We start from the raw sequence: 24,640 nt of genomic DNA on the forward strand, positions 1-24,640 counted from the left end.
CGACAAAATCACAGACTGGGCAAACAAGTGGAACATTTCAATCCTGAAAAATCTCACACTATCACTATGTCTCTTCGAAAAGACCGTCCGGACAACCCTCCCATGTACTTTGTCAACAAACTTCTCCACGACGTTATGTCACTCAAGCTTTTGGGTCTCACTATCTGCCATGATCTTTCCTGGGAAAACCACATTTCAAATCTGGCCTCCAAAGCCAGCCGCCGACTGGGCATCCTCCGTCGTGCGAAGTCCTTCCTTGGCACACCTGAGCTCCTCACCACATACAAGGCTTTCATCTGCAGCTCAATGGAATACTACACTCCCCTCTGGGCTGGTGCTCCTGCCTCACACCTAGCTCGTCTTCACGCGGTTGAAACCAAAGCGTTCAGAATCATTGGAATCTCCCGCGATGAAGCTAACTCCAAGGGCCATTCACTCACTCACCGCCGGCAGGTTGGTGGTCTTTCCGTCTTCTACCGACTCCTCTCCGGCCTTGCCCTCCCAGCTGTCTCTGGGCTCTGTCCCCCAAATATTCCTGCAGGTCGCACAAGATCTGCCTGCAACCCTCTTATGGTTAAACTGCCAAAATCAAGACTCTGCTCACCTTCACTCCTTCATTCCTCTTTTCTCCTGCCTCTGGAACAAACTCCCTCACTCTCTTCAATCCCACTCCTCCCTCCAGGTCTTTAAAACAGCTGTTCACCACCATCTCTTATCTTCCCCCATCCAAAACCTTGATCTTTTCTACCCCTGCTAATTTCACCCCAAATCCACTTTTTTGAAATACCAACTTCTGTGCTGGAAGTCCTTGGTGTACTTGTGTTTTATACTTCTCCCACCCCCCCCCCCTTCCCACGCCTCCTCCCCCCAAGCCCTCTCCCTCCCACACATCTCCCGATGTCCCTGCTCTCAAATGTTGTGTTTGTGTGCTTCCCCTTCTCTCCCCATCTTGTCTACTGCTCCCTCTTTTTATATATTTTGTTTGTTAGATTTGTTTGTGAAATAAATGTTAGCTCTTTCACAAGCCTCGATTCTGTAAACAAAAAAACAAACCCCCACCCCCCCCAAAAAAAACCCTCCTTTACGTTCTGAGCCAGCACCTCCATCACAGCTACAAATAGTAGTGACCTTAGTACCGACCCCTGATGCGCTCCCACCTTCACCTCAAACTCACCACTGTTCCCATCCTTCATCCTTACAGCTGTACACGCTCTTTTGTACATTGCCATCACTACTCTGATCAACCATTCCTCCACTCCTAACTTCCTCAATGCCCGTGTCAATACTTCGTGTGGAACCCTATCGAATGCTTCCTCCAGATCAACAAACCCAAGAAACAGCTTCTTCCTCTTCTCCATGTACTTCTCCTGCAACTGCCTCACAATAAAAAGCGCGTCTGTCGTTCCTCTTCCTGGCATAAATCCAAAACTGCATTTCGTCGATCTGCACTTTCTTCCTTATCCTCCTCTCCAACACCCTTTCCAATACCTTCATTCCATGCTCCAATAACTTTATCGCTCGGTACGAGCCACACTCCAGAGGGTCACCTTTCCCCTTGTATAGAGGGACGAGGGTACTCAGTTCCCAATCCACTGGAATGCGGCCTTCTTTCACCACCAGATTACAGATCTCTGTCATTCTCTTCACACCCCAACTTCCTGCTGCCTTCAACACATCTCCCACAACTCCCGTCAGCCCTCCTGCTTTTCTACTCTTCATTGCTTTTATCGCTTCCTCAACTTCCTTCTCAGTTATCTTCTCTGCCGGTCCTAAAACTGGGTTACTCTCTATGTTGCCATGCCATTCATTCTCTGCATTCAACAGCATTTCCATACATCTCTTCCGTCTTCCTTTAATTCCATCTGGGTCCACAACGATTTGTCCCAAGCAACTCACCCCCATCACATCACACCTCTCTTTCGCTATCTGCTTTGCAATCCTGAATACCGCTCTCTGACCCTCTTCCGAATCCAAGCGTTCTCCGAACATTTTCCTGCATGCCTCCTGTGCCTTTGCTACCTCTTTCTTTGCAGCCTTCTTGGCTGCCTTATAGCCTTTGCTACCTCTTTCTTTGCAGCCTTCTTGACTGCCTTATAACTTTCATGCTCTGCTTTTTCTGCTCCCGTACCCTTCGCCTTCTGCCACTCCTTGAACTTCTTCCTCTTCTCGTCAATCCTCTTTCCAACTTCATCATCCCACCACCATGTTCCCAAGTGCCTCGGTGGTCCTTTTGTCCATCCACATACCTCACCACCGGCTCCCAACAGACTATCTTTCATTGACATCCAATCACTTTCAAGCTCAACCACATCAGCCTCTACCCTACTCAGCCTCTCTTTTAATGCCTCCCTTACTGGCACCTCTTTCAACCTCCACACCTTCATTCTCGGTTGGTACTTCACCCGCCGAGCTCTCCTCGCACCTTTCACCCTCATGTCGCAGACAACCAAGTGGTGCTGTGAAACAGCCTCCTCCCCCGGGATCACCTTTGTGTCCCGGAGGTGCCCCATATCTCGCCTACGCACCATCAGGTAGTCAACGGTTGTCGTCGATCCACCTGAGTGTTGTGGAAAACCAATCAGGTCCACACAACTTTAGTCCAACTTCTGGTTTAATTCCATTTAGATCATGACATCATCCTGTAATGCAGGAAATGCAATAAGCATAAGATATGGCATCACATGGGACCATTCATAACATTCAATGTAAGCAATGTAAGCAAGCTGAATATTCTATGCTGGCGTACCGTTAGCGAGTCTACCAGATGTAACGTGTCACAGGAGAAGTCTCGGAGCACCGTCCGCAGCAGCGGGTCTTATAGTCGCGCCCCTAGCGGTGTCAACCAGGGTCGGGTGACGAAGGGTGTAACGCCAAGTCGTCGGGCCCTGGTAGACTCGGTGAGGGGAGGGTCGGTAGACTTTCGGCGATGGGAGCGTCGGGAGAGTCCATAGTCTCATAGATGGGTTCGATCGGTTCGTCCGATCTAAATATCTCTAATTCTGGGAGATTTAATCTATCTCTAATTCTGGGGGATTTAATCGATCTCTAATTCTGGGGTATTTAATCTACCTCTAATTATGTGGGATTTAATCTTTCTCTAATTCTGGGGGATTTAATCTATCTGCAATTCTGGGGGATTTAATCTATCTCTAATTCTGGAGGATTTAATCTATCTCTAATTCTGGGGTAATTAATCTTTCTCTAATTGCAGGGGAATGAATCTATTTCTAATTCTGGGGGATTTAATCTATCTCTAATTCTGGGAGATTTAATCTATCTCTAATTCTGAGGGATTTAATCTATCTCTAATTCTGGGGGATTTAATCTATCTCTAATTCTGGGGAATTTAATCTATCTCTAATTCTGGGGGATTTAATCGATCTCTAATTCTGGGGGATTTAATCTTTCTCTAATTATGTGGGATTTAATCTTTCTCTAATTCTGGGGGATTTAATCTATCTCTAATTCTGGGGGATTTAATCTGTCTCTAATTCTGGGGGATTTAATCTATCTGTAATTCTGGGGGATTTAATCTATCTCTAGTTGCGGGGGAATGAATCTATCTCTAATTCTGGGGGATGTAATCTATCTCTAATTGTGGGGGAATTCATCTTTCTCTAATTCTAGGGGATTTAATCTGTCTCTAATTCTGAGGGAATTAATCTATCTCTAATTTTGGGGGAATTAATTCTGGGGGATTTAATCTATCTCTAATTCTGGGGGATTTAATCTGGGGGATTTAATTCTGGAGGATTTAATCTATCTCTAATTTTGGGGGATTTAATCTATCTCTAATTTTGGGGGATTTAATCTATCTCTAATTGTGGGGGAATGAATCTATCTCTAATTCGGGGGCATTTAATCTATGTCTAATTGTGGGGGAATTAATCTTTCACTAATTCTGGGGATTTAATCTGTCTCTAATTCTGGAGGATTTAATATTTCTCTAATTCTGGGGGATTTCGTCTCTCTAATTCTGGGGGATTTCATCTATCTCTACTTCTGGGGAATTTAATCTTTCTCTAATTCTGGGGGGATTGAATCTTTCTCTAATTCTGGGGGCTTTAGTCTTTCTCTAATTCTGGGGGATTTAATCTTTCTTTAATTCTGGGGGATTTAATATATCTATAATTGTGGGGGAATTAATTCTGGGGGATTTAATCTATCTCTAATTCTGGGGGATTTAATCTGGGGGATTTAATTCTGGGGGATTTAATATATCTCTAATTCTGGGAGATTTAATCTATCTCTAATTCTGGGGTAATTAATCTTTCTCTAATTATGTGGGATTTAATCTTTCTCTAATTCTGGGGGATTTAATCTAACTCTAATTCTGGGAGATTTAATCTATGTCTAATTCTGGGGGATTTAATCTGGGGGATTTAATTCTGGGGGATTTAATCTATCTCTAATTCTGGGGGATTTAATCTTTCTCTAATTCTGGGTGATTTAATCTATCTCTCCTTCTGGGGAATTTAATCTTTCTCTAATTCTGGGGGGATTGAATCTTTCTCTAATTCTGGGGGATTTAGTCTTTCTCTAATTCTGGGGTATTTAATCTTTCTTTAATTCTGGGGGATTTAATCTATCTCTAATTGTGGGGGAATTAATTCTGGGGGATTTATTCTGGGGCACTTAATCTATCTCTAATTCTGGGGGATTTAATCTGGGGGATTTAATTCTGGGGGATTTAATCTATCTCTAATTCTGGGAGATTTAATCTATCTCTAATTCTGGGGTAATTAATCTTTCTCTAATTCTGGGGTAATTCATCTTTCTCTAATTATGAGGGATTTAATCTATCTCTAATTCTGGGAGATTTAATCTTTCTCTAATTATGTGGGATTTAATCTATCTCTAATTCTGGGAGATTTAATCTATCTCTAATTCTGGGGAAATTCATCTTTCTCCAATTATGTGGGATTTAATCTATCTCTAATTCTGGGGTAATTAATCTATCTCTAATTCTGGGGTAATTCATCTTTCTCTAATTATGTGGGATTTAATCTCTCTAATTCTGGGGGATTTAATCTATCTCTAATTCTGGGGGATTTCATCTATCTCTAATTCTGGGGTAATTCATCTTTCTCTAATTATGTGGGATTTAATCTTTCTCTAATTCTGGGGGATTTAATCTATCTCTAATTCTGGGAGATTTAATCTATCTCTAATTCTGGGGGATTTAATCGATCTCTAATTCTGGGGGATTTAATCTATCTCTAATTACAGGGGAATGAATCAATTTCTAATTCTGGGCGATTTAATCTATCTCTAATTCTGGGAGATTAAATCTATCTCTAATTCTGGGGGATTTAATCTATCTCTAATTCTGGGGGATTTGATCTATCTCTAATTCTGGGGTAATTAATCTTTCTCTAATTATGTGGGATTTAATCTTTCTCTAATTCTGGGGGATTTAATCTATCTCTAATTCTGGGGGATTTAATCTATCTCTAATTCTGGGGGATTTAATCTATCTCTAATTCTGGGGGATTTAATCTATCTCTAATTCTGGGGTAATTAATCTTTCTCTAATTATGTGGGATTTAATCTTTCTCTAATTCTGGGGGATTTAATCTATCTCTAATTCTGGGAGATTTAATCTGTCTCTAATTCTGGGGGATTTAATCTATCTGTAATTCTGGGGGATTTAATCTATCTCTAGTTGCGGGGGAATGAATCTATCTCTAATTCTGGGGGATTTAATCTATCTCTAATTGTGGGGGAATTCATCTATCTGTAATTCTAGGGGATTTAATCTATCTCTACTTCTGGGGAATTTAATCTTTCTCTAATTCTGGGGGGATTGAATCTTTCTCTAATTCTGGGGGCTTTAGTCTTTCTCTAATTCTGGGGGATTTAATCTTTCTTTAATTCTGGGGGATTTAATTCTGGGGGATTTAATATATCTCTAATTCTGGGAGATTTAATCTATCTCTAATTCTGGGGTAATTAATCTTTCTCTAATTATGTGGGATTTAATCTTTCTCTAATTCTGGGGGATTTAATCTAACTCTAATTCTGGGAGATTTAATCTATGTCTAATTCTGGGGGATTTAATCTGGGGGATTTAATTCTGGGGGATTTAATCTATCTCTAATTCTGGGGGATTTAATCTTTCTCTAATTCTGGGTGATTTAATCTATCTCTCCTTCTGGGGAATTTAATCTTTCTCTAATTCTGGGGGGATTGAATCTTTCTCTAATTCTGGGGGATTTAGTCTTTCTCTAATTCTGGGGTATTTAATCTTTCTTTAATTCTGGGGGATTTAATCTATCTCTAATTGTGGGGGAATTAATTCTGGGGGATTTATTCTGGGGCACTTAATCTATCTCTAATTCTGGGGGATTTAATCTGGGGGATTTAATTCTGGGGGATTTAATCTATCTCTAATTCTGGGAGATTTAATCTATCTCTAATTCTGGGGTAATTAATCTTTCTCTAATTCTGGGGTAATTCATCTTTCTCTAATTATGAGGGATTTAATCTATCTCTAATTCTGGGAGATTTAATCTTTCTCTAATTATGTGGGATTTAATCTATCTCTAATTCTGGGAGATTTAATCTATCTCTAATTCTGGGGAAATTCATCTTTCTCCAATTATGTGGGATTTAATCTATCTCTAATTCTGGGGTAATTAATCTATCTCTAATTCTGGGGTAATTCATCTTTCTCTAATTATGTGGGATTTAATCTCTCTAATTCTGGGGGATTTAATCTATCTCTAATTCTGGGGGATTTCATCTATCTCTAATTCTGGGGTAATTCATCTTTCTCTAATTATGTGGGATTTAATCTTTCTCTAATTCTGGGGGATTTAATCTATCTCTAATTCTGGGAGATTTAATCTATCTCTAATTCTGGGGGATTTAATCGATCTCTAATTCTGGGGGATTTAATCTATCTCTAATTACAGGGGAATGAATCAATTTCTAATTCTGGGGGATTTAATCTATCTCTAATTCTGGGAGATTAAATCTATCTCTAATTCTGGGGGATTTAATCTATCTCTAATTCTGGGGGATTTAATCTATCTCTAATTCTGGGGTAATTAATCTTTCTCTAATTATGTGGGATTTAATCTTTCTCTAATTCTGGGGGATTTAATCTATCTCTAATTCTGGGGGATTTAATCTATCTCTAATTCTGGGGGATTTAATCTATCTCTAATTCTGGGGGATTTAATCTATCTCTAATTATGGGGGATTTAATCTATCTCTAATTGTGGGGGAATTAATCCATCTCTAATTATGGGGGATTTAATCTATCTCCAATTCTGGGGTACAGTAATTAATCTTTCTCCAATTATGTGGGATTTAATCTATCTCTAATTCTGGGGTAATGAATCTATCTCTAATTCTGGGGTAATTAATCTATCTCTAATTCTGGGGTAATTAATCTATCTCTAATTCTGGGGTAATGAATCTCTCTCTATTTCTGAGCGAATTGATCAATCTGTATTTCTGAGAAAATTAATCGATCTTTAATTCCGAAGGAATTAATCAATCCGTATTTCTGAATGAATTATCTTTTTTTTGTTGGTTTATTGAGACAATGATCACATAAGCCGGAGTTATGCTTCTACGAAGATGCACGTAAGCGTCTCTGCATAGCTATGCAGAGAAGGGGTTTATGGGTAACCGTAGCCCGCATAGGCTCGCCGAGGGGTCGATGCGCACCCCTCCAAAATCTCAACAATGCGTCGCACGTAGCTGTGGTCATGTGCGTCAAACAAACGCTGATTGGTTGAGCAGGGAAGTATATCTGGTAGCATTGAGGGTTGGGCCCAGACCCAAATCCGGAACTAAAACAAAGAACCAAAACATTCAAACAGAATGTTTACACTTTTACTGGAGGTGGAAACGGGTTTCCATTTCTGGGTGCTTCTCCATTTTCTGTACATTCTTTAGTTTTAGTAAATGTGACACTGCCCCGTACTGCACGCGTTAACGTTACATGCAAGTAAGTTGGCAAACACCCATGCGGACGTCTGCGGGCGACACCCGTGCATGTTTGCAGAAGCATAAATCAGCCTTTACACCTAACATACCTTGCCAGAGTGTGTGGGTAATGCATGTAGATCGTTGCTTTTCATTTGGTCTTTATCAACAAGTCCTACAAAGGAATTAAACATGAACGATCAATTAATATTGGAACATTCAATCAGCCTTTTTCCTTTTTTGAGCTCGAGCAAACGTTACAACGAGCTCAAAGTTTTGTTTGAAGACCAGCAGCTCCCTGAATGGTGCAACAAGACAGGTGTGTACAACAGTCACTGGCACAAAGGATGATTCTTATTGTCAGAAGGTCAAGAAAGAGGGACTCCTTAATGTAATAATAATGAATGCAAATTAAAATGTAGCTAGCAAATTGTGAAAGAAACGGATTTAAGTTTGTTTTTACAAAGGACGTTGCCATGAGATAATCACAAACAAGGGAATTTGAATGGAGAAATCACTTGATAACATATTGCTTGTGCTATGTTGCTATGAAAAAAAGGAGGTGTTAGTGCATGAGTGGTGTGTGACGACATGGTGTGTATATTACATCACTTTGCAGGAATATGAAAAAAACAAACTCAAAAAAGGATGTTTTAGTGCATGAGTGGTGTGCGACGACATGGTGTATATATTACATCACCTTGAGAGAATACTAAAAAAAAAACTCAAAAACGAAGTGTTAGTGCATGAATGGTGTGCGACAACATGGTGTATATATTACATCACCTTGCGGGAATACCAAAAAAAAAAATCTCAAAAAAGAAAGTGTTAGTGCGTGAGTGGTGTGGTGTGCAGTGACACTGTGTGTGCATTACATCACCTTGCGGAAATACTTTTAAAAAACAAGAGAAAAATGACCACAGTGTGATCACCAGCTGCGACGTGTAGAATCATGAGGATATCCGTTGCAATATGCGCTACCAAATTCGACCAGTCATTAAATTATACGCATGCACCAGCGTCTTTTTGTCTTTCAGTTCTGGTCTTGTCCTTTGTTTTGCGACGCATCATGCTTCATCAACTGATTACATATAATGTATGGACGTGAATGTTATTTCTGTTAATGTTAATCTTAATTCATTAATGTTATTTATTAATGTTAATTCTGGGTGGCAGAGGGATAATTTGAAACGGGCTTGGTCGGTAGGGGAAGTCCGAGTGTATGCGCATGCGCTTTTCAAAAAGGCACCCCAACAACAAGAACAACAACGCGGTCCTCTCATAGAGATGCTCGTCGCAGCTAAAAACTCAAAAAAGGAAGTGTTAGGACAGGAGTGGTGTGCGACGACATGTTGTGTATATTACATCGCCTTGTGGGAATACTTCCGCTCTAGCAGGGAACATGGCCTTAAAATGCATGTTGTTGTTGTTGTGTTGTGGGAATACTTGAAGAAAAAAAATTCTAGAGTGTACATAATCATTAGCTCATAGAAGAGAAGCATCACGACAAACGTCTTTTATAAGTTCCGAAATATATTACAACAAATTATCATGTAGAGCTGTAGGAATTGAACGTGAAAGATTAAAAAGGGTCTCCTTACTCCTGTTCGGTATCATCTCCATCGCTCCATATGGAGGAGCCAGGATTCCTGCCAAGTATTGTCGATATTTCTGCAAACATGATGCAAGAACACAAATGAATGTGGTTTCTTAAGCAGACAAAGTGCTATACGATTCCAATGTAATGATTTGTTTTGAAGTATTCTTTCTTCTACATTATGTAGTCCATATAAATAGGGCTACGGAGTGTGGGATCTGCCTTAAGTGGACCCATAAATGGGAAGGAGTCAGATATTGATGAGCTGGCAGGGCATGACCAAGGTGGGATCAAAGGACAGGAAGTTTGTTTTACAAGTGGAAATACCAACTGGTTTTCTACAAAGCCCTGTGAAAGTTTGGTGTCTCCATCTGCAATTATTGCCATAGACCTGTTGGGTGGCCTGCTTGCCAGTCCTGCCTTTTCCCATTGGGTAGTTTGGACCAAAAAGTGGATGCACGTCTAACCCAGGTTTCCACCAAAAGGTAGATGTACGTTTAACCCAGGTTTATACCAAAAGGTGGATGCACGTTTAACCCAGGATTATACCAAAAGGTGGATGCACGTTTCACCCAGGATTATACCAACAGGTGGATGCACATTTAAACCAGTATTATACCAAAAGGTGGATGCACGTTTAATCCAGGATTATACCAAAAGGTGGATGCACATTTAAACCAGGATTATACCAAAAGGTGGATGCATGTTTAACCCAGGTTTCCACCAAAAGGTAGATGCACGTCTAACCCAGGTTTCCACCAAAAGGTAGATGCACGTCTAACCCAGGTTTCCACCATAAGGTGGATGCACGTTTAAACCCAGGTTTATACCAAAAGGTGGATGCACATTTAACCCAGGTTTCCACCATAAGGTGGATGCACGTTTAAACCCAGGTTTATACCAAAAGGTGGATGCAAATTTAACCCAGGATTATACCAAAAGGTGGATGCACATTTAACCCAGATTTGGACAAAAATGTGGATGCACGTCTAACCCAGGTTTCCACCAAAAGGTGGATGCACGTTTAACCCAGGCTTATACCAAAAGATGGATGCACATTTAACCCAGGTTTCCACCAAAAGGTGGAAGCACATTTACCGCAGGATTATACCAAAAGGTGGATGCACATTTAACCCAGGATTACACCAAAAGGTGGATGCACATTTAACCCAGGATTATACCAAAAGGTGGATGCACATTTAACCCAGGATTATACCAAAAGGTGGATGCACATTTAACCCAGGATTATACCAAAAGGTGGATGCACGTTTAACCCAGGATTATACCAAAAGGTGGATGCACGTTTAACCCAGGATTATACCAAAAGGTGGATGAACATTTAACCCAGGATTATACCAAAAGGTGGATGCACATTTAACCCAGGATTATACCAAAAGGTGGATGCACATTTAACCCAGGTTTCCACCAAAAGGAGGATGCGCATTTAACCCAGGATTATACCATAAGGTGGATGCACATTTAACCCAGGATTATACCAAAAGGTGGATGCACATTTAACCCAGGATTATACCAAAACGTGGATGCACATTTAACCCAGGTTTCCACAAAAAGGAGGATGCGCATTTAACCCAGGATTATACCAAAAGGTGGATGCACGTTTAACCCAGGATTATACCAAAAAGTGGATGCACATTTACCCCCAGGATTATACCAAAAGGTGGATGCACATTTAACCCAGATTTGGACAAAAATGTGGATGCACGTCTAACCCAGGTTTCCACCAAAAGGTGGATGCACGTTTAACCCAGGCTTATACCAAAAGATGGATGCACATTTAACCCAGGTTTCCACCAAAAGGTGGAAGCACATTTACCGCAGGATTATACCAAAAGGTGGATGCACATTTAACCCAGGATTACACCAAAAGGTGGATGCACATTTAACCCAGGATTATACCAAAAGGTGGATGCACATTTAACCCAGGATTATACCAAAAGGTGGATGCACATTTAACCCAGGATTATACCAAAAGGTGGATGCACGTTTAACCCAGGATTATACCAAAAGGTGGATGCACGTTTAACCCAGGATTATACCAAAAGGTGGATGAACATTTAACCCAGGATTATACCAAAAGGTGGATGCACATTTAACCAAGGTTTCCAACAAAAGGAGGATGCGCATTTAACCCAGGATTATACCAAAAGGTGGATGCACATTTAACCCAGGATTACACCAAAAGGTGGATGCACATTTAACCCAGGATTATACCAAAAGGTGGATGCACATTTAACCCAGGATTATACCAAAAGGTGGATGCACATTTAACCCAGGATTATACCAAAAGGTGGATGCACGTTTAACCCAGGATTATACCAAAAGGTGGATGCACGTTTAACCCAGGATTATACCAAAAGGTGGATGAACATTTAACCCAGGATTATACCAAAAGGTGGATGCACATTTAACCCAGGTTTCCACCAAAAGGAGGATGCGCATTTAACCCAGGATTATACCATAAGGTGGATGCACATTTAACCCAGGATTATACCAAAAGGTGGATGCACATTTAACCCAGGATTATACCAAAACGTGGATGCACATTTAACCCAGGTTTCCACAAAAAGGAGGATGCGCATTTAACCCAGGATTATACCAAAAGGTGGATGCACGTTTAACCCAGGATTATACCAAAAAGTGGATGCACATTTACCCCAGGATTATACCAAAAGGTGGATGCACATTTAACCCAGGATTATACCAAAAGGTGGATGCACATTTAACCCAGGATTATACCAAAAGGTGGATGCACATTTAACCCAGGATTATACCAAAAGGTGGATGCACATTTAACCCAGGATTATACCAAAAGGTGGATGCACATTTAACCCAGGATTATACCAAAAGGTGGATGCACGTTTAACCCAGGATTATACCAAAAGGTGGATGCACATTTAACCCAGGATTATACCAAAAGGTGGATGCACATTTAACCCAGGATTATACCAAAATGTGGATGCACATTTACCCCCAGGATTATACCAAAAGGTGGATGCACATTTACCCCAGGATTATACCAATAGGTGGATGCACATTTAACCCAGGATTATACCAAAATGTGGATGCACATTTAACCCAGGTTTGGACCAAAATGTGGATGCACATTTAACCCAGGATTATACCAAAAGATGGATGCACATTTACCCCAGGATTATACCAAAAGGTGGATGCACATTTAACCCAGGATTATACCAAAAGGTGGATGCACATTTAACCCAGGATTATACCAAAAGGTGGATGCACATTTAACCCAGGATTATACCAAAAGGTGGATGCACATTTAACCCAGGATTTTACCAAAAGGTAGATGCACATTTAACCCAGGATTATACCAAAAGGTGGATGAACATTTATCCCAGGATTATACCAAAAGATGGATGCACATTTAACCCAGGATGATACAATAAGGTGGATGCACATTTAACCAAGGTTTCCACCAAAAGGAGGATGCGCATTTAACCCAGGATTATACCAAAAGGAGGATGCACATTTAACCCAGGATTATACCATAAGGTGGATGCACATTTAACCCAGGTTTCCACCAAAAGGAGGATGCGCATTTAACCCAGGATTATACCAAAAGGAGGATGCGCATTTAAACCAGGATTATACCAAAAGGTGGATGCACATTTACCCCAGGATTATACCAAAAGGTGGATGCACATTTAACCCAGGATTATACCAAAATGTGGATGCACATTTAACCCAGGTTTGGACCAAAATGTGGATGCACATTTAACCCAGGATTATACCAAAAGATGGATGCACATTTACCCCAGGATTATACCAAAAGGTGGATGCACATTTAACCCAGGATTATACCAAAAGGTGGATGCACATTTAACCCAGGATTATACCAAAAGGAGGATGCGCATTTAAACCAGGATTATACCAAAAGGTGGATGCACATTTACCCCAGGATTATACCAAAAGGTGGATGCACATTTACCCCAGGATTATACCAATAGGTGGATGCACATTTATCCCAGGATTATACCAAAATGTGGATACACATTTAACCCAGGATTATACCAAAAGATGGATGCACATTTACCCCAGGATTATACCAAAAGGTGGTGCACATTTAACCCAGGATTATACCAAAATGTGGATACACATTTAACCCAGGATTATACCAAAAGATGGATGCACATTTAACCCAGGATTATACCAAAAGATGGATGCACATTTACCCCAGGATTATACCAAAAGGTGGATGCACATTTAACCCAGGATTATACCAAAAGGTGGATGCACGTTTAACCCAGGATTATACCAAAAGGTGGATGCACATTTACCCCAGGATTATACCAAAAGGTGGATGCACATTTAACCCAGGATTATACCAAAAGACCACTCCATATTCTACCAATCCAACTGCTCTCTCCCTCCCACTCCATATTCTACCAATCCCACTGCTCTCTCCCTTCCACTCCATACTTCACTCGACCAATCCCACTGCTCTCTCCCTCCCACTCCATATTCTACCAATCCCACTGCTCTCTCCCTCCCACTCCATATTCTACCAATCCCACTGCTCTCTCCCTCCCACTCCATATTCTACCAATCCCACTGCTCTCTCCCTCCCACTCCATATTCTACCAATCCCACTGCTCTCTCCCTCCCACTCCATATTCTACCAATCCCACTGCTCTCTCCCTCCCACTCCATACTTCACTCGACCAATCCCACTGCTCTCTCCCTCCCACTCCATATTCTACCAATCCAACTGCTCTCTCCCTCCCACTCCATATTCTACCAATCCCACTGCTCTCTCCCTTCCACTCCATATTTCACTCGACCAATCCCACTGCTCTCTCCCTCCCACTCCATATTCGACCAATCCCACTGCTCTCTCCCTTCCACTCCATACTTTACTCGACCAATCCCACTGCTCTCTCCCTCCCACTCCATATTCGATCAATCCCACTGCTCTCTCCCTTCCACTCCATACGTCACTCGACCAATCCCACTGCTCTCTCCCTCCCACTCCATATTCGACCAATCCCACTGCTCTCTCCATTCCACTCCACACTCGACCAATCCCACTGCTCTCTCCCTCCCGCTCCATATTCGACCAATCCCACTGCTCTCTCCCTCCCGCTCCATATTCGACCAATCCCACTGCTCTCTCCCTCCCACTCCATATTCTACCAATCCCACTGCTCTCTCCCTTCCACTCCATACTTCACTCGACCAATCCCACTGCTCTCTCCCTCCCACTCCATATTCTACCAATCCCACTGCTCTCTCCCTCCCACTCCATATTCTACCAATCCCACTGCTCTCTCCCTCCCACTCCATACAGAGAGACTGAGCTGTCGCCCGCAGACAGGGAGACTGAGCGGGACAGGGAGACTGAGCGGGACAGGGAGACTGAGCGGGACAGGGAGACTGAGCGGGACAGGGAGACTGAGCGGGACAGAGAGACTGAGCGGGACAGGGAGACTGAGCGGGACAGGGAGACTGAGCGGGACAGGGAGACGGAGCGGGACAGGGAGCCGGAGCGGGACAGGGAGACGGGGCGGCACAGGGAGACGGAGCTTTTTCACGTGTACTTACTTGTACACGGGTACTTACTTTTTCACGTGACTAATTTTGGGAATGCTCCTCACCGTGAATGGAACATCCATCTTTGGGAATGCTCCTCACCATGAATTGAACATCCATCTTTGGGAATGCTCCTGACGGTGAATGGAACATCCATCTTTGGGAATAAACCAATAAACCAACAAAGCTCGGTCAGGGACTGTCGCCCGCACCTTTGGAGGCAGGATATAGTGCATTATTAATTTATGATATATAATGACGCTCGATTTTGGTGCACTGTTCGTGCCTTCAACCCGTATGACAGCCGCACATGACACTTACAGTTTCAGTGTGCCCGAGGACTACGACTGACGACTGACGTGACGAGTGACGAGTGACTAGCCGAAGGGTGGTTCTTCTTCTTCTTCTTCCTCTTGGGGTCAACTTCCTGGATCTGGAACGGGAAGTGATATTTTTTTCTTTTATTCTTTCCTTTACCCTGTGGATGGTCCATCGATTTTATATATAATTATAAACCGAAGGGTTTTATATATATATATATATATATATATATATATATATATATATATATAAGTCCTTAAGGGTCAACGAGATTATTTAAATATCCTTCAAAAAAACAACAACATTTCATTTTATGGCCGTTGAATGTGACGTCACGACAAGGAACGGTGGACGATTTCAAATGCATAAATTCGCTTTTCAGTGATTAATTATTGATTAATTGGTTTGGATTCAAAAGGGTGGAGGCCCGGGTGCCCGGGGCGTCCGCCCGGACGTCTTTAGCGTGAGGCTCATTTTCCGCGGCGCAACACCTGCGGGGGCCCAGGGTCGAGGATTCGAACCTTTGCCGTTTACAGCTCTCGAGTACGCATCGTTGATACGTCATCGTGGCCCGCCTTAGCCCGGTGCACCACGACGCCTCCACCGATTGGAGTTCACTTGGAACATGCATTTAACCCCCATGTGATTGATCTAGTTAGGCAGCTTAGCAATAATTTCTGGGGGAACGACTTTACAAAACTACCATTTTTATTTTCGTGCTTATGGACCAAACTTTTACAAATAACACTGCATGTGATAGTCAGGTGGCTTAGCAACAATTTTTAGGCGTAATGTTACAAGCCGGACAAAAGTCCCAAATTTGGTATGGAGCTTCGTTTGGACCTATCAATTGATTTTAGCCGAGGAGCCATCCTGACCGTTTCAGATTTTCCAAGATGTTGGCCAAAATTCAAAATGCCACCAGCAAAACTGAAATATCATATATCTCTGGCTGTAGAAGTCACAGATAGACAAATGAGGTATCAAATCAGGGGTTTTTGAGGTCAGTGAAACTGATTCAGGGAAAGGTACATTTCATATGTCACTTATTTTCGAGATGACGTCCAAAATCCAATATGGCCACCAAGGAAAATCATACTATAATGCAAGGACTTGAAAAGTTTGTTCGCCTAAGGCTCAGGCATCGAAGGATGGATTAACTTGACACTTTGCACACCTATAGATATCGTTTTAGTGGGGCGGCTTAGCCCAAATATTCAAAAGAATTGTGCATTTTGTGATACAAGCACCAAATTTGGCACACTAGTAGACTATCATATTATGAAAAGATCTGGATATTGGGCCATCTCAGATTCAGAGATTTGATTTTTGCAAGATTTGCAGATTTTGCAAGCTGAGATTGCAACGCCAGGGACGGCCGACTCCTTCCTACGAGCTGCCCACGTCACCCGCACAAGAAGAGCTCATCAAATCACTGCAGCGGCACTGCACATCCTGCAACACCGTGCGTATGAACGCCACTGTATGACATATGCTGATGATGCAGAAGACCTGCCTGAGTTCGAAGACTGGTGTCACCAGAGAGGAGAAGACATTCCCAACTTTCAGTACTGGGCAACTGTGCTGGAACTAGAGATGTTGGTACTGGTCTACGTGCGTTCTCTGCGGCAGGCTTCATTCACGACGTACCTTGATGCCCTGACGGAACTGGTCCCATGGTTCCATGCCTTAGACCACACACACTATGCCAGGTGTGTCCCTGTTCACCTGAGGGACACGGTTGCACTCCCAATGAAGCACCCAGATGTAGCCAGAGAATTCAGGGCTGGCAACTTCACTGTACAGAAGACGAAGAAGGTGTTCTCTTCGATCCCAATCGAATCGAAATCTTGCAAAAATCAAATCTCTGAATCTGAGATGGCCCAATATCCAGATCTTTTCATAATATTGTTACAGACGCGGTTGTGGATGTTGGTCTACCGAGCGGTTTGGTATGACCGCGCCTGCACGTTTACCCGATTATACTCGAACGTTGACTAAGTCGCGCTATGCTAAATCAATGATGGAAAAGGACACAACGGCTGGGATTAAAATGACACGACACCAAGGGTTCAGTTCTCAAGACCTCCGGAGGAGGTTATAATATTGCGGAAGGTCAGATTACAGGAATGAGAGGGACAGCATAGAAAGACAGGCACTTAGACACACTCTTATATTAGCCCCGACAGACGACAGATAAACGGGACAAAACTGACTCACACGGGGATTGATGGCAAGGAAAGCGGGTAGTCGATGGCTCAAGGTGCACTCTTGGCTCAAGGACAGAATCGACCCGCTCCGGTCCAGAGATGCGGGAGGCCTCACTCAGCGCTCGAAGGTCGTGACTTGTCTTCTTCAGTCGGGGGCGCATCTCACGTCACGTCCGGTAAGTGGCTGCGTATATCCGGCGGGGAGTGACACGCCCTCGGCTCGTTAGCTCCGCCCCAGATGGAATCGGCCCGTTGCTTCTCATTGGGTGCGTGCGGGGGGGTTACCGGCTCTGCCCTTGACGAGGGGCTGACAGGGAGCCCCTTCGTGGTAACCCCGTCGGAGCGCATGGTCATGGCGGCTAACCGAGCCGGTGTGAGGACGCACACTCCCCCGCGCCGCGCCGCCCCCATCTCCTCTGTTGTTGTAGTTGTAGTTGTTGTTGTAGTTGTTGTTGTTGTTGTTGTAGTTGTTGTTGTTGTTGTTGTTGTAGTTGTTGTAGTTGTTGTTGTTGTTTCATGGGGAAGATGGGAGGAGGTAAGGGGAGGTCCTAAACTCACTACTGGTGCCATACGATCACATTCTGGTGCAACGAAGAGTCAGAATTAATGGAAACGAGTCCTTAACTGACATAGACTAAGAATAACTAGCAAGATGTCCCATAGTTGTCTACGTGAGATGCGGTGAACCTGGGCACGACATTTAATGGGGGAAAAAGGGGAAGGTCGGTTCTACAGAGTGTTATTTACAGGCAATGGGACTAGGGAATGGGGGATTGGGGATAGTTGGGGAGTATTGGGGAAATAGGGGAGTATTTACAAGCGGATATTGAGGCCAAGTCCCATATCCGCAACATTGCACCCTTCTCTACCCTCGGGGCGTCCCGACCCGATAAATTTTTACCTATTTTAGTGTGGCACTCAGATGTAGTTCCCTCTACTATTAACTCTACCCTGAGTGCGACAGTTTTACAGATATTCACAAATGAGTAAATATGTCCCCCTGCGACGTTGCACCCTTCTCCTCACAGAAACACACCCACAGGATAACCGAATCCGGAAAGAATTCGCAAACTAAACATACAGCCGGTAGGGAGCATTATTTACACAAGACTACGCTGATATTTACACTACGATCCAGGACCTGTTTTTGGAGGAACACATGCAGATGTTATGCATAGAGAGAGCACGCATGCCAGCATCGATACACCAACCCACGAGTGCTCTGTGGCCTTATGGCCTTTAATAATGTGCAGAGCACCCCTTCCAAGCATCAAAAGCACCACCCCATAACACAGTCAGCACCATCCGGTGCACCAATAAAGTGTTTATAAATCACCGGTGGTGTCGCAGCCGGCCGATGTTCTGCCGCTGGTCTTGCCTTCGTGTGGTGCACTTGGTGTTCTTGCCTCTTTCAAAAAAATAAAGAAAGGCGCCAACCGCGTCCATTTCTGTATTGTGGCCGTCAGGGGGCCAACTATAAGTGGTTCACCTTGTATGGCATAGGTGCCACGTTGACCCATAGGTCCATCCACGGGTGGTGCTTGGCCGCAAAAGAACTGCGGTCCATTGTGGGTGGCCACCAACATTGCGGTCCATATGGTGTATCGATCCAGGCAGCAAGCAGCGAAAGTGCAGGCCCACAACTGCGTAGCCAGCACCTCTCTCTCCTCTCTCTCTACCCCAAAGCCAGATCCTCAGAGGTGGGAGACAAAAGAAGCAGACAAGTGAGTAAGGTGGTAAGGGCGCAAAAGTGCACGCAATGTAAGGTAATGCACACTGGGGGCACATGGGAACCAGGTGAGACAGGTACGTTCCTACCGTACGCCCCCCCCCCCCCACCAGGTAACCTACATGGCCCCTCCCTTACCCCTTACTGTATCCACAAAACACAACACTACCCATAAACATCTACTTTACAAATCAACAAACGTCCCTACTGTCTTCCCCGTTCCTCCCATATACCAAATTCGTCTTCTCTCCCTCTTAACCAATCAAATTTGCCATTTTCAACTCATCAAAATTTGCCATTACCAATTCATCATCAGTCCCTCCTAGGGAGGGAGAGATGGAATCACCCCAATGTCTCATCCACGTCGTGATGCGTCTCACCAATCCACACAGCAATTCTCATTTCCTGCACACAGAACAAAGAAAACACAGGTGTGGAGTCATCATCATCACCACAGGTAAGTGGCTGCGTATGGTGCGACAGGTTCATCAATCCTAACTATTTCCTAAATGACTTTAACAACTTTACACTACCCGGGGTCTTTCTCCGGCCAAACCATTGGCCCTCTTACACTATGGGTTCTAAAAACCAATTCCCATTGGCCAAACTGTGGTGCTTTTCAATTTGGGGTCTCACTCCCCCGATTCATCTCCCGGTGCCCTCGCACAATTTCTGGGCTGTGGCGTGTACCTCTCCCAGTGGGTCTACCCACCTGCACACCTCCACCACTGCAGTTGCCTCCGAGCTTACCTGCTCCTTACCCTAACCTAACTACCTGGGGAAGGCCCTCTGGCGCTCTCCCCACTCGGTGCCCTCTCTGGCACTGGGCTGCCCGATCCACACCCGGGATCCTCAGGCACCCACTCACAACTATCGGCTCCCAGAGCCCACCTGCGGCCTCACCTGGCCGACATCCTCACAGTGGTGGAGTGCCCAACCAACTACACACACTAACAGGCTACACGCCCAGCCATTTCCACAACACTAATGCACCCATCCAAATACCATTCTGTCACCCGCACCACAGATGCCAATATCCAACCACAATTTACCTATACCCTCTACCTAACACTTACACTACCCGCCCCGGGTACTCGTGAAAGGGGTCCACTCTTCCCCCATCCACACCTTCGCACCATGCACACCACTCCGTACCAATTACTCCAACTCTCTCCACACACCTTTACTTGCACACCTGTGCTCTCACACCTGGTGCCACCTGCACCCTTCTCTCCCCAAGCGCATTCGCGCTGATCCACAACACTCACTACTCACACACTGCTCCACACACCTGTCCAGTTGCACACCTGTGCAATCACACCTGTTCAATTCTCACACAGCATCATCTCACCTAACTACTCCCCTCTGAAACTTGCGCTTCCCAGTCGTCCCTTTAAACTATTGCGCTCCCACGTCATTATCATCCACACTAATCTACCTGCGTCCCCACTACAGGTATCAGTCACTAACTAAACTTAACGTCACCTAATGTCATCTTCGCTAGATCCCTACAATATAACCTAACCCACCCGGGCTAGTTTTCACTGCCATCAACCCCATAAGCTATTGCGCATTTGCCCCCACCTATGGGAAGGGTGGCAGGGATGCCAGCCTTACCCACCGGGCCCATCGCTCACTACCAATTTCGCACATCAAATTTCAACAAATTAAAAATTTGCCAATCACTACCCATCATCTGCCAATCACTACTGCCAATCACTACTGCCAATCCCTTGCCAATCATCAAATTTTGTTTTTCTCTAATTTTGGGTCCAAAACACTAACCTCATCACCCAGTCTACTCACTAATGCCTCTCGATGCGCCAATTCCTGTCCAAAGCCCGGCTTCGTAAAGCCAAGCCATGAATGCGGGTTGTTCTGCGCCAGCGGCTGGATGCGTCCGGCATTCGGGGCAGGGACGGGGGCTTACCCGGGCCGAGATCCCACGCACCATCTCGGCGTGGAGCCATCCAATGTCCCGATCTCGACCTGCCGGAATGCCTCAACAAAAAGTGGTCGCCATGACGACCCTTAGTAGTGTATATATGTTGCTTCTGGGACACTCTCATTTTCCCATTGACTTACATGTTAATTTTTCCCCTCCCTCATTGCCCCTAAACACCTCTATTTCTCTCACCCTGTTCTTTACGAACCTTCTAACCTTTTGACATGTTATCCTTATTCATTAGACCACTTAAACAATGGTCCTTCTGTGTGAACCTGTGATCCTTCTGACCTTATGGACCTTTTCACCTTTTACTCTTAATATCATCTGGTGAATCATCTTTGACCCACTCAAACAACGACCCTACAAATATTTGTTTATGTGTGGGAAATAATTTAATTCTCCTACAACTCTCCTCACCGTCTAATACATTAACAAAAAATATGTTTGAGTTTGGTTCTTTATTAAGATATTTTAACTGAGCTAAGATAAAATGGTAAACCTCCCTCAATGTTCTTATTTGAGCGCCTCCAGTGCCACACACTTTTTGGTAGGCTCTGCCCACCTTTTGTTAAGCTCCGTCCACTTTTTGGAAAAACCCCGCCCACTTTTTGGTAAGCCACGCCCACCTTTTACTAAGCCCCGCCCACTTTTTGTTAAGCCACGCCCACTTTTTGCTATGCCCCGCCCACTTTTGCTAAGCTCCGCCCACTTTTGCTAAGTCCCACCCACTTTATAAACTCTTCAGCATTGTATCATTTCCAGGTAATACATAACATCATTTTCAGGGAATTTCCATCACATCATTTCCAGTTAAGACACGCCCAGGGAATTTCCACAGGAAATGACACACACCCAGCCCTTCTTATAAAAGGCACCGACCACACAGGCTTTTTCAAACACGCTTTCTGCTTCACTTGAGAATGGACTCCTATGCCGAAATGGAATGGGATAACTTTGCTATTCCTTGGAGTCCTACTACCTGTGTAGCGCTCAACCTTCAGATTGATGAACTGGACTCGAACCTCTTGTCGATGGAGGAAATTGTATCTGAGCTACGAAATGAAAATTCTACTTTTAACACAACTTGGGATAAAGTTATTTTTTTGTTTGAAGATCTTTTGAACAACCAAGACCCACAGAACGAGTTCTACCTTGATGACCCAGCCAAAGAGTTATACCTTGGAGATCCACAAAATCCTGAAAAAGAGTTCTACCATGATGATACTTATTGTGAGTTATCAAAACAAAACCCACTGAACGAGTTCTACCTTGATGACCCAGCCAAAGAGTTATACCTTGGAGACTCACTAAATTTGGGAAAAACTAATTATGAGGTTTGCCTAGATGGTTCTAACTGTGGAGCCTACCTTGGAGACTCACTAAATTTGGGAAAAACTAATTATGAGGTCTGCCTAGATGGTTCTAACTGTGGAGCCTACCTTGGAGACTCACTAAATTTGGGAAAAACAAATTATGAGGTTTGCCTAGATGGTTCTAACTGTGGAGCCTACCTTGGAGACTCACTAAATTTGGGAAAAACTAATTATGAGGTCTGCCTAGATGGTTCTAACTGTGGAGCCTACCTTGGAGACTCACTAAATTTGGGAAAAACAAATTATGAGGTTTGCCTAGATGGTTCTAACTGTGGAGCCTACCTTGGAGACTCACTAAATTTGGGAAAAACTAATTATGAGGTCTGCCTAGATGGTTCTAACTGTGGAGCCTACCTTGGAGACTCACTAAATTTGGGAAAAACAAATTATGAGGTCTGCCTAGATGGTTCTAACTGTGGAGCCTACCTTGGAGACTCACTAAATTTGGGAAAAACAAATTATGAGGTTTGCCTAGATGGTTCTAACTGTGGAGCCTACCTTGGAGACTCACTAAATTTGGGAAAAACTAATTATGAGGTCTGCCTAGATGGTTCTAACTGTGGAGCCTACCTTGGAGACTCACTAAATTTGGGAAAAACAAATTATGAGGTCTGCCTAGATGGTTCTAACTGTGGAGCCTACCTGGGAGACTCACTAAATTTCATAAAATTAGGAAAAGAGTTTTACCTTGGAGACTTTGAAAACTGGTTTCGTTTTGGAGACTCTGAATGGGGGTTTTGTTTTGATAACTCGGAATGTGATACCTATCTTGGAGACTCAACAGGATTGTGGTTATACCTTGGGAACTTGGAAAGTTGGTTTTATTTTGGAGACTCTACCTGTGGGGTACATCTTGGAGACTCTTTGCATTCTAAAGCAATGAACAATGTTCTTTGTTTAATGACGCTTGATTTAAGCAATATCAAGAAAGTTCGAGGAAGAAAATGCTGGAAAATTCTTTCTTCCCATTTCTACTTCTTCAAACTTGAAAGCCTTGAAAGACAGAATTGGAGGAAGAGGAAAAAAAATAAAAATGAAATACGTATTTAAAAAAAGAAGAAAAAAAAAGAAATACGTATTTTTAAAAAAGAAGAAAAAAAAAGATTATGTTAGGGTTAGGGTGGGATTTTGAATGTGAGGGTTAGGGATTAGGTTGGGTTAGGGATGGAGTTGGGTTAGGGATGGGGTTGGGTTAGGGTTGGGATTTTGAATGTGAGGGTTAGGGTTGGGATTGGGTTAGGGATGGGGTTGGGTTAGGGTTGGGATTTTGAATGTGAGGGTTAGGGTTGGGGTTGGGTTAGGGATGGGGTTGGGTTAGGGATGGGGTTGGGTTAGGGATGGGGTTGGGTTAGGGATGGGGTTGGGTTAGGGATGGGGTTGGGTTAGGGATGGGGTTGGGTTAGGGATGGGGTTGGGTTGGGGATGGGGTTGGGTTAGGGATGGGGTTGGGTTGGGTTAGGGATGGGGTTGGGTTGGGGATGGGGTTGGGTTAGGGATGGGGTTGGGTTAGGGATGGGTTGGGTTAGGGATGGGTTTGGGTTAGGGATGGGGTTGGGTTAGGGATGGGGTTGGGTTAGGGTTTGTATATTATTATGACTCACTCACACATACACACACACAAAAGTTAAGCCCCAACTGAAAAGTTGAGGGATTCTGTGTTTGGGGTTCACAGATTTAAAAACGTATCCCCATTATACACATACAAAAGTTAAGCCCCAACTGAAAAGTTGAGGGATTCTGTGTTTGGGGTTCACAGGTTTAAAAACGTATCCCCATTATACACACACAAAAGTTAAGCCCCAACTGAAAAGTTGAGGGATTCTGTGTTTGGGGTTCACAGGTTTAAAAACGTATCCCCATTATACACACACAAAAGTTAAGCCCCAACTGAAAAGTTGAGGGATTCTGTGTTTGGGGTTCACAGGTTTAAAAACGTATCCCCATTGTACA

The 24,640-nt window shown here is 43.7% G+C and overlaps 3 protein-coding genes across 4 annotated transcripts in view; 1 reads left to right on the forward strand and 2 right to left on the reverse strand.

The window, feature by feature from the left end:
- The window catches only part of LOC137425432 (uncharacterized), a 109,830-nt gene that overhangs the window by 61,735 nt on the left and 23,455 nt on the right, over window positions 1-24,640 (forward strand). The window lies entirely within an intron of this gene.
- The window catches only part of LOC137425771 (pituitary homeobox 3-like), a 124,469-nt gene that overhangs the window by 43,800 nt on the left and 56,029 nt on the right, over window positions 1-24,640 (reverse strand). The window lies entirely within an intron of this gene.
- On the reverse strand, window positions 1,272-15,632 carry LOC144891841 (uncharacterized). Of its 2 annotated transcripts, none has more exons than XM_078776643.1 (4): window positions 15,431-15,632; window positions 9,543-9,612; window positions 8,052-8,116; window positions 1,272-2,639 (listed from the first exon to the last, which is right to left on the reverse strand). In XM_078776643.1, exon 4 carries the CDS (start codon window positions 1,987-1,989, stop codon window positions 1,321-1,323), a length of 669 nt encoding a protein of 222 aa, XP_078632769.1. In that variant the 5' UTR covers window positions 1,990-2,639; window positions 8,052-8,116; window positions 9,543-9,612; window positions 15,431-15,632; the 3' UTR covers window positions 1,272-1,320. Both variants share the same exon structure in this region, with proteins under 2 accessions (XP_078632769.1, XP_078632770.1).

The sequence above is a fragment of the Myxine glutinosa genome, chromosome 4, assembly GCF_964187855.1.
Source record: "Myxine glutinosa chromosome 4, kmMyxGlut1.1, whole genome shotgun sequence".
Lineage (NCBI taxonomy): Eukaryota > Metazoa > Chordata > Myxini > Myxiniformes > Myxinidae > Myxine > Myxine glutinosa.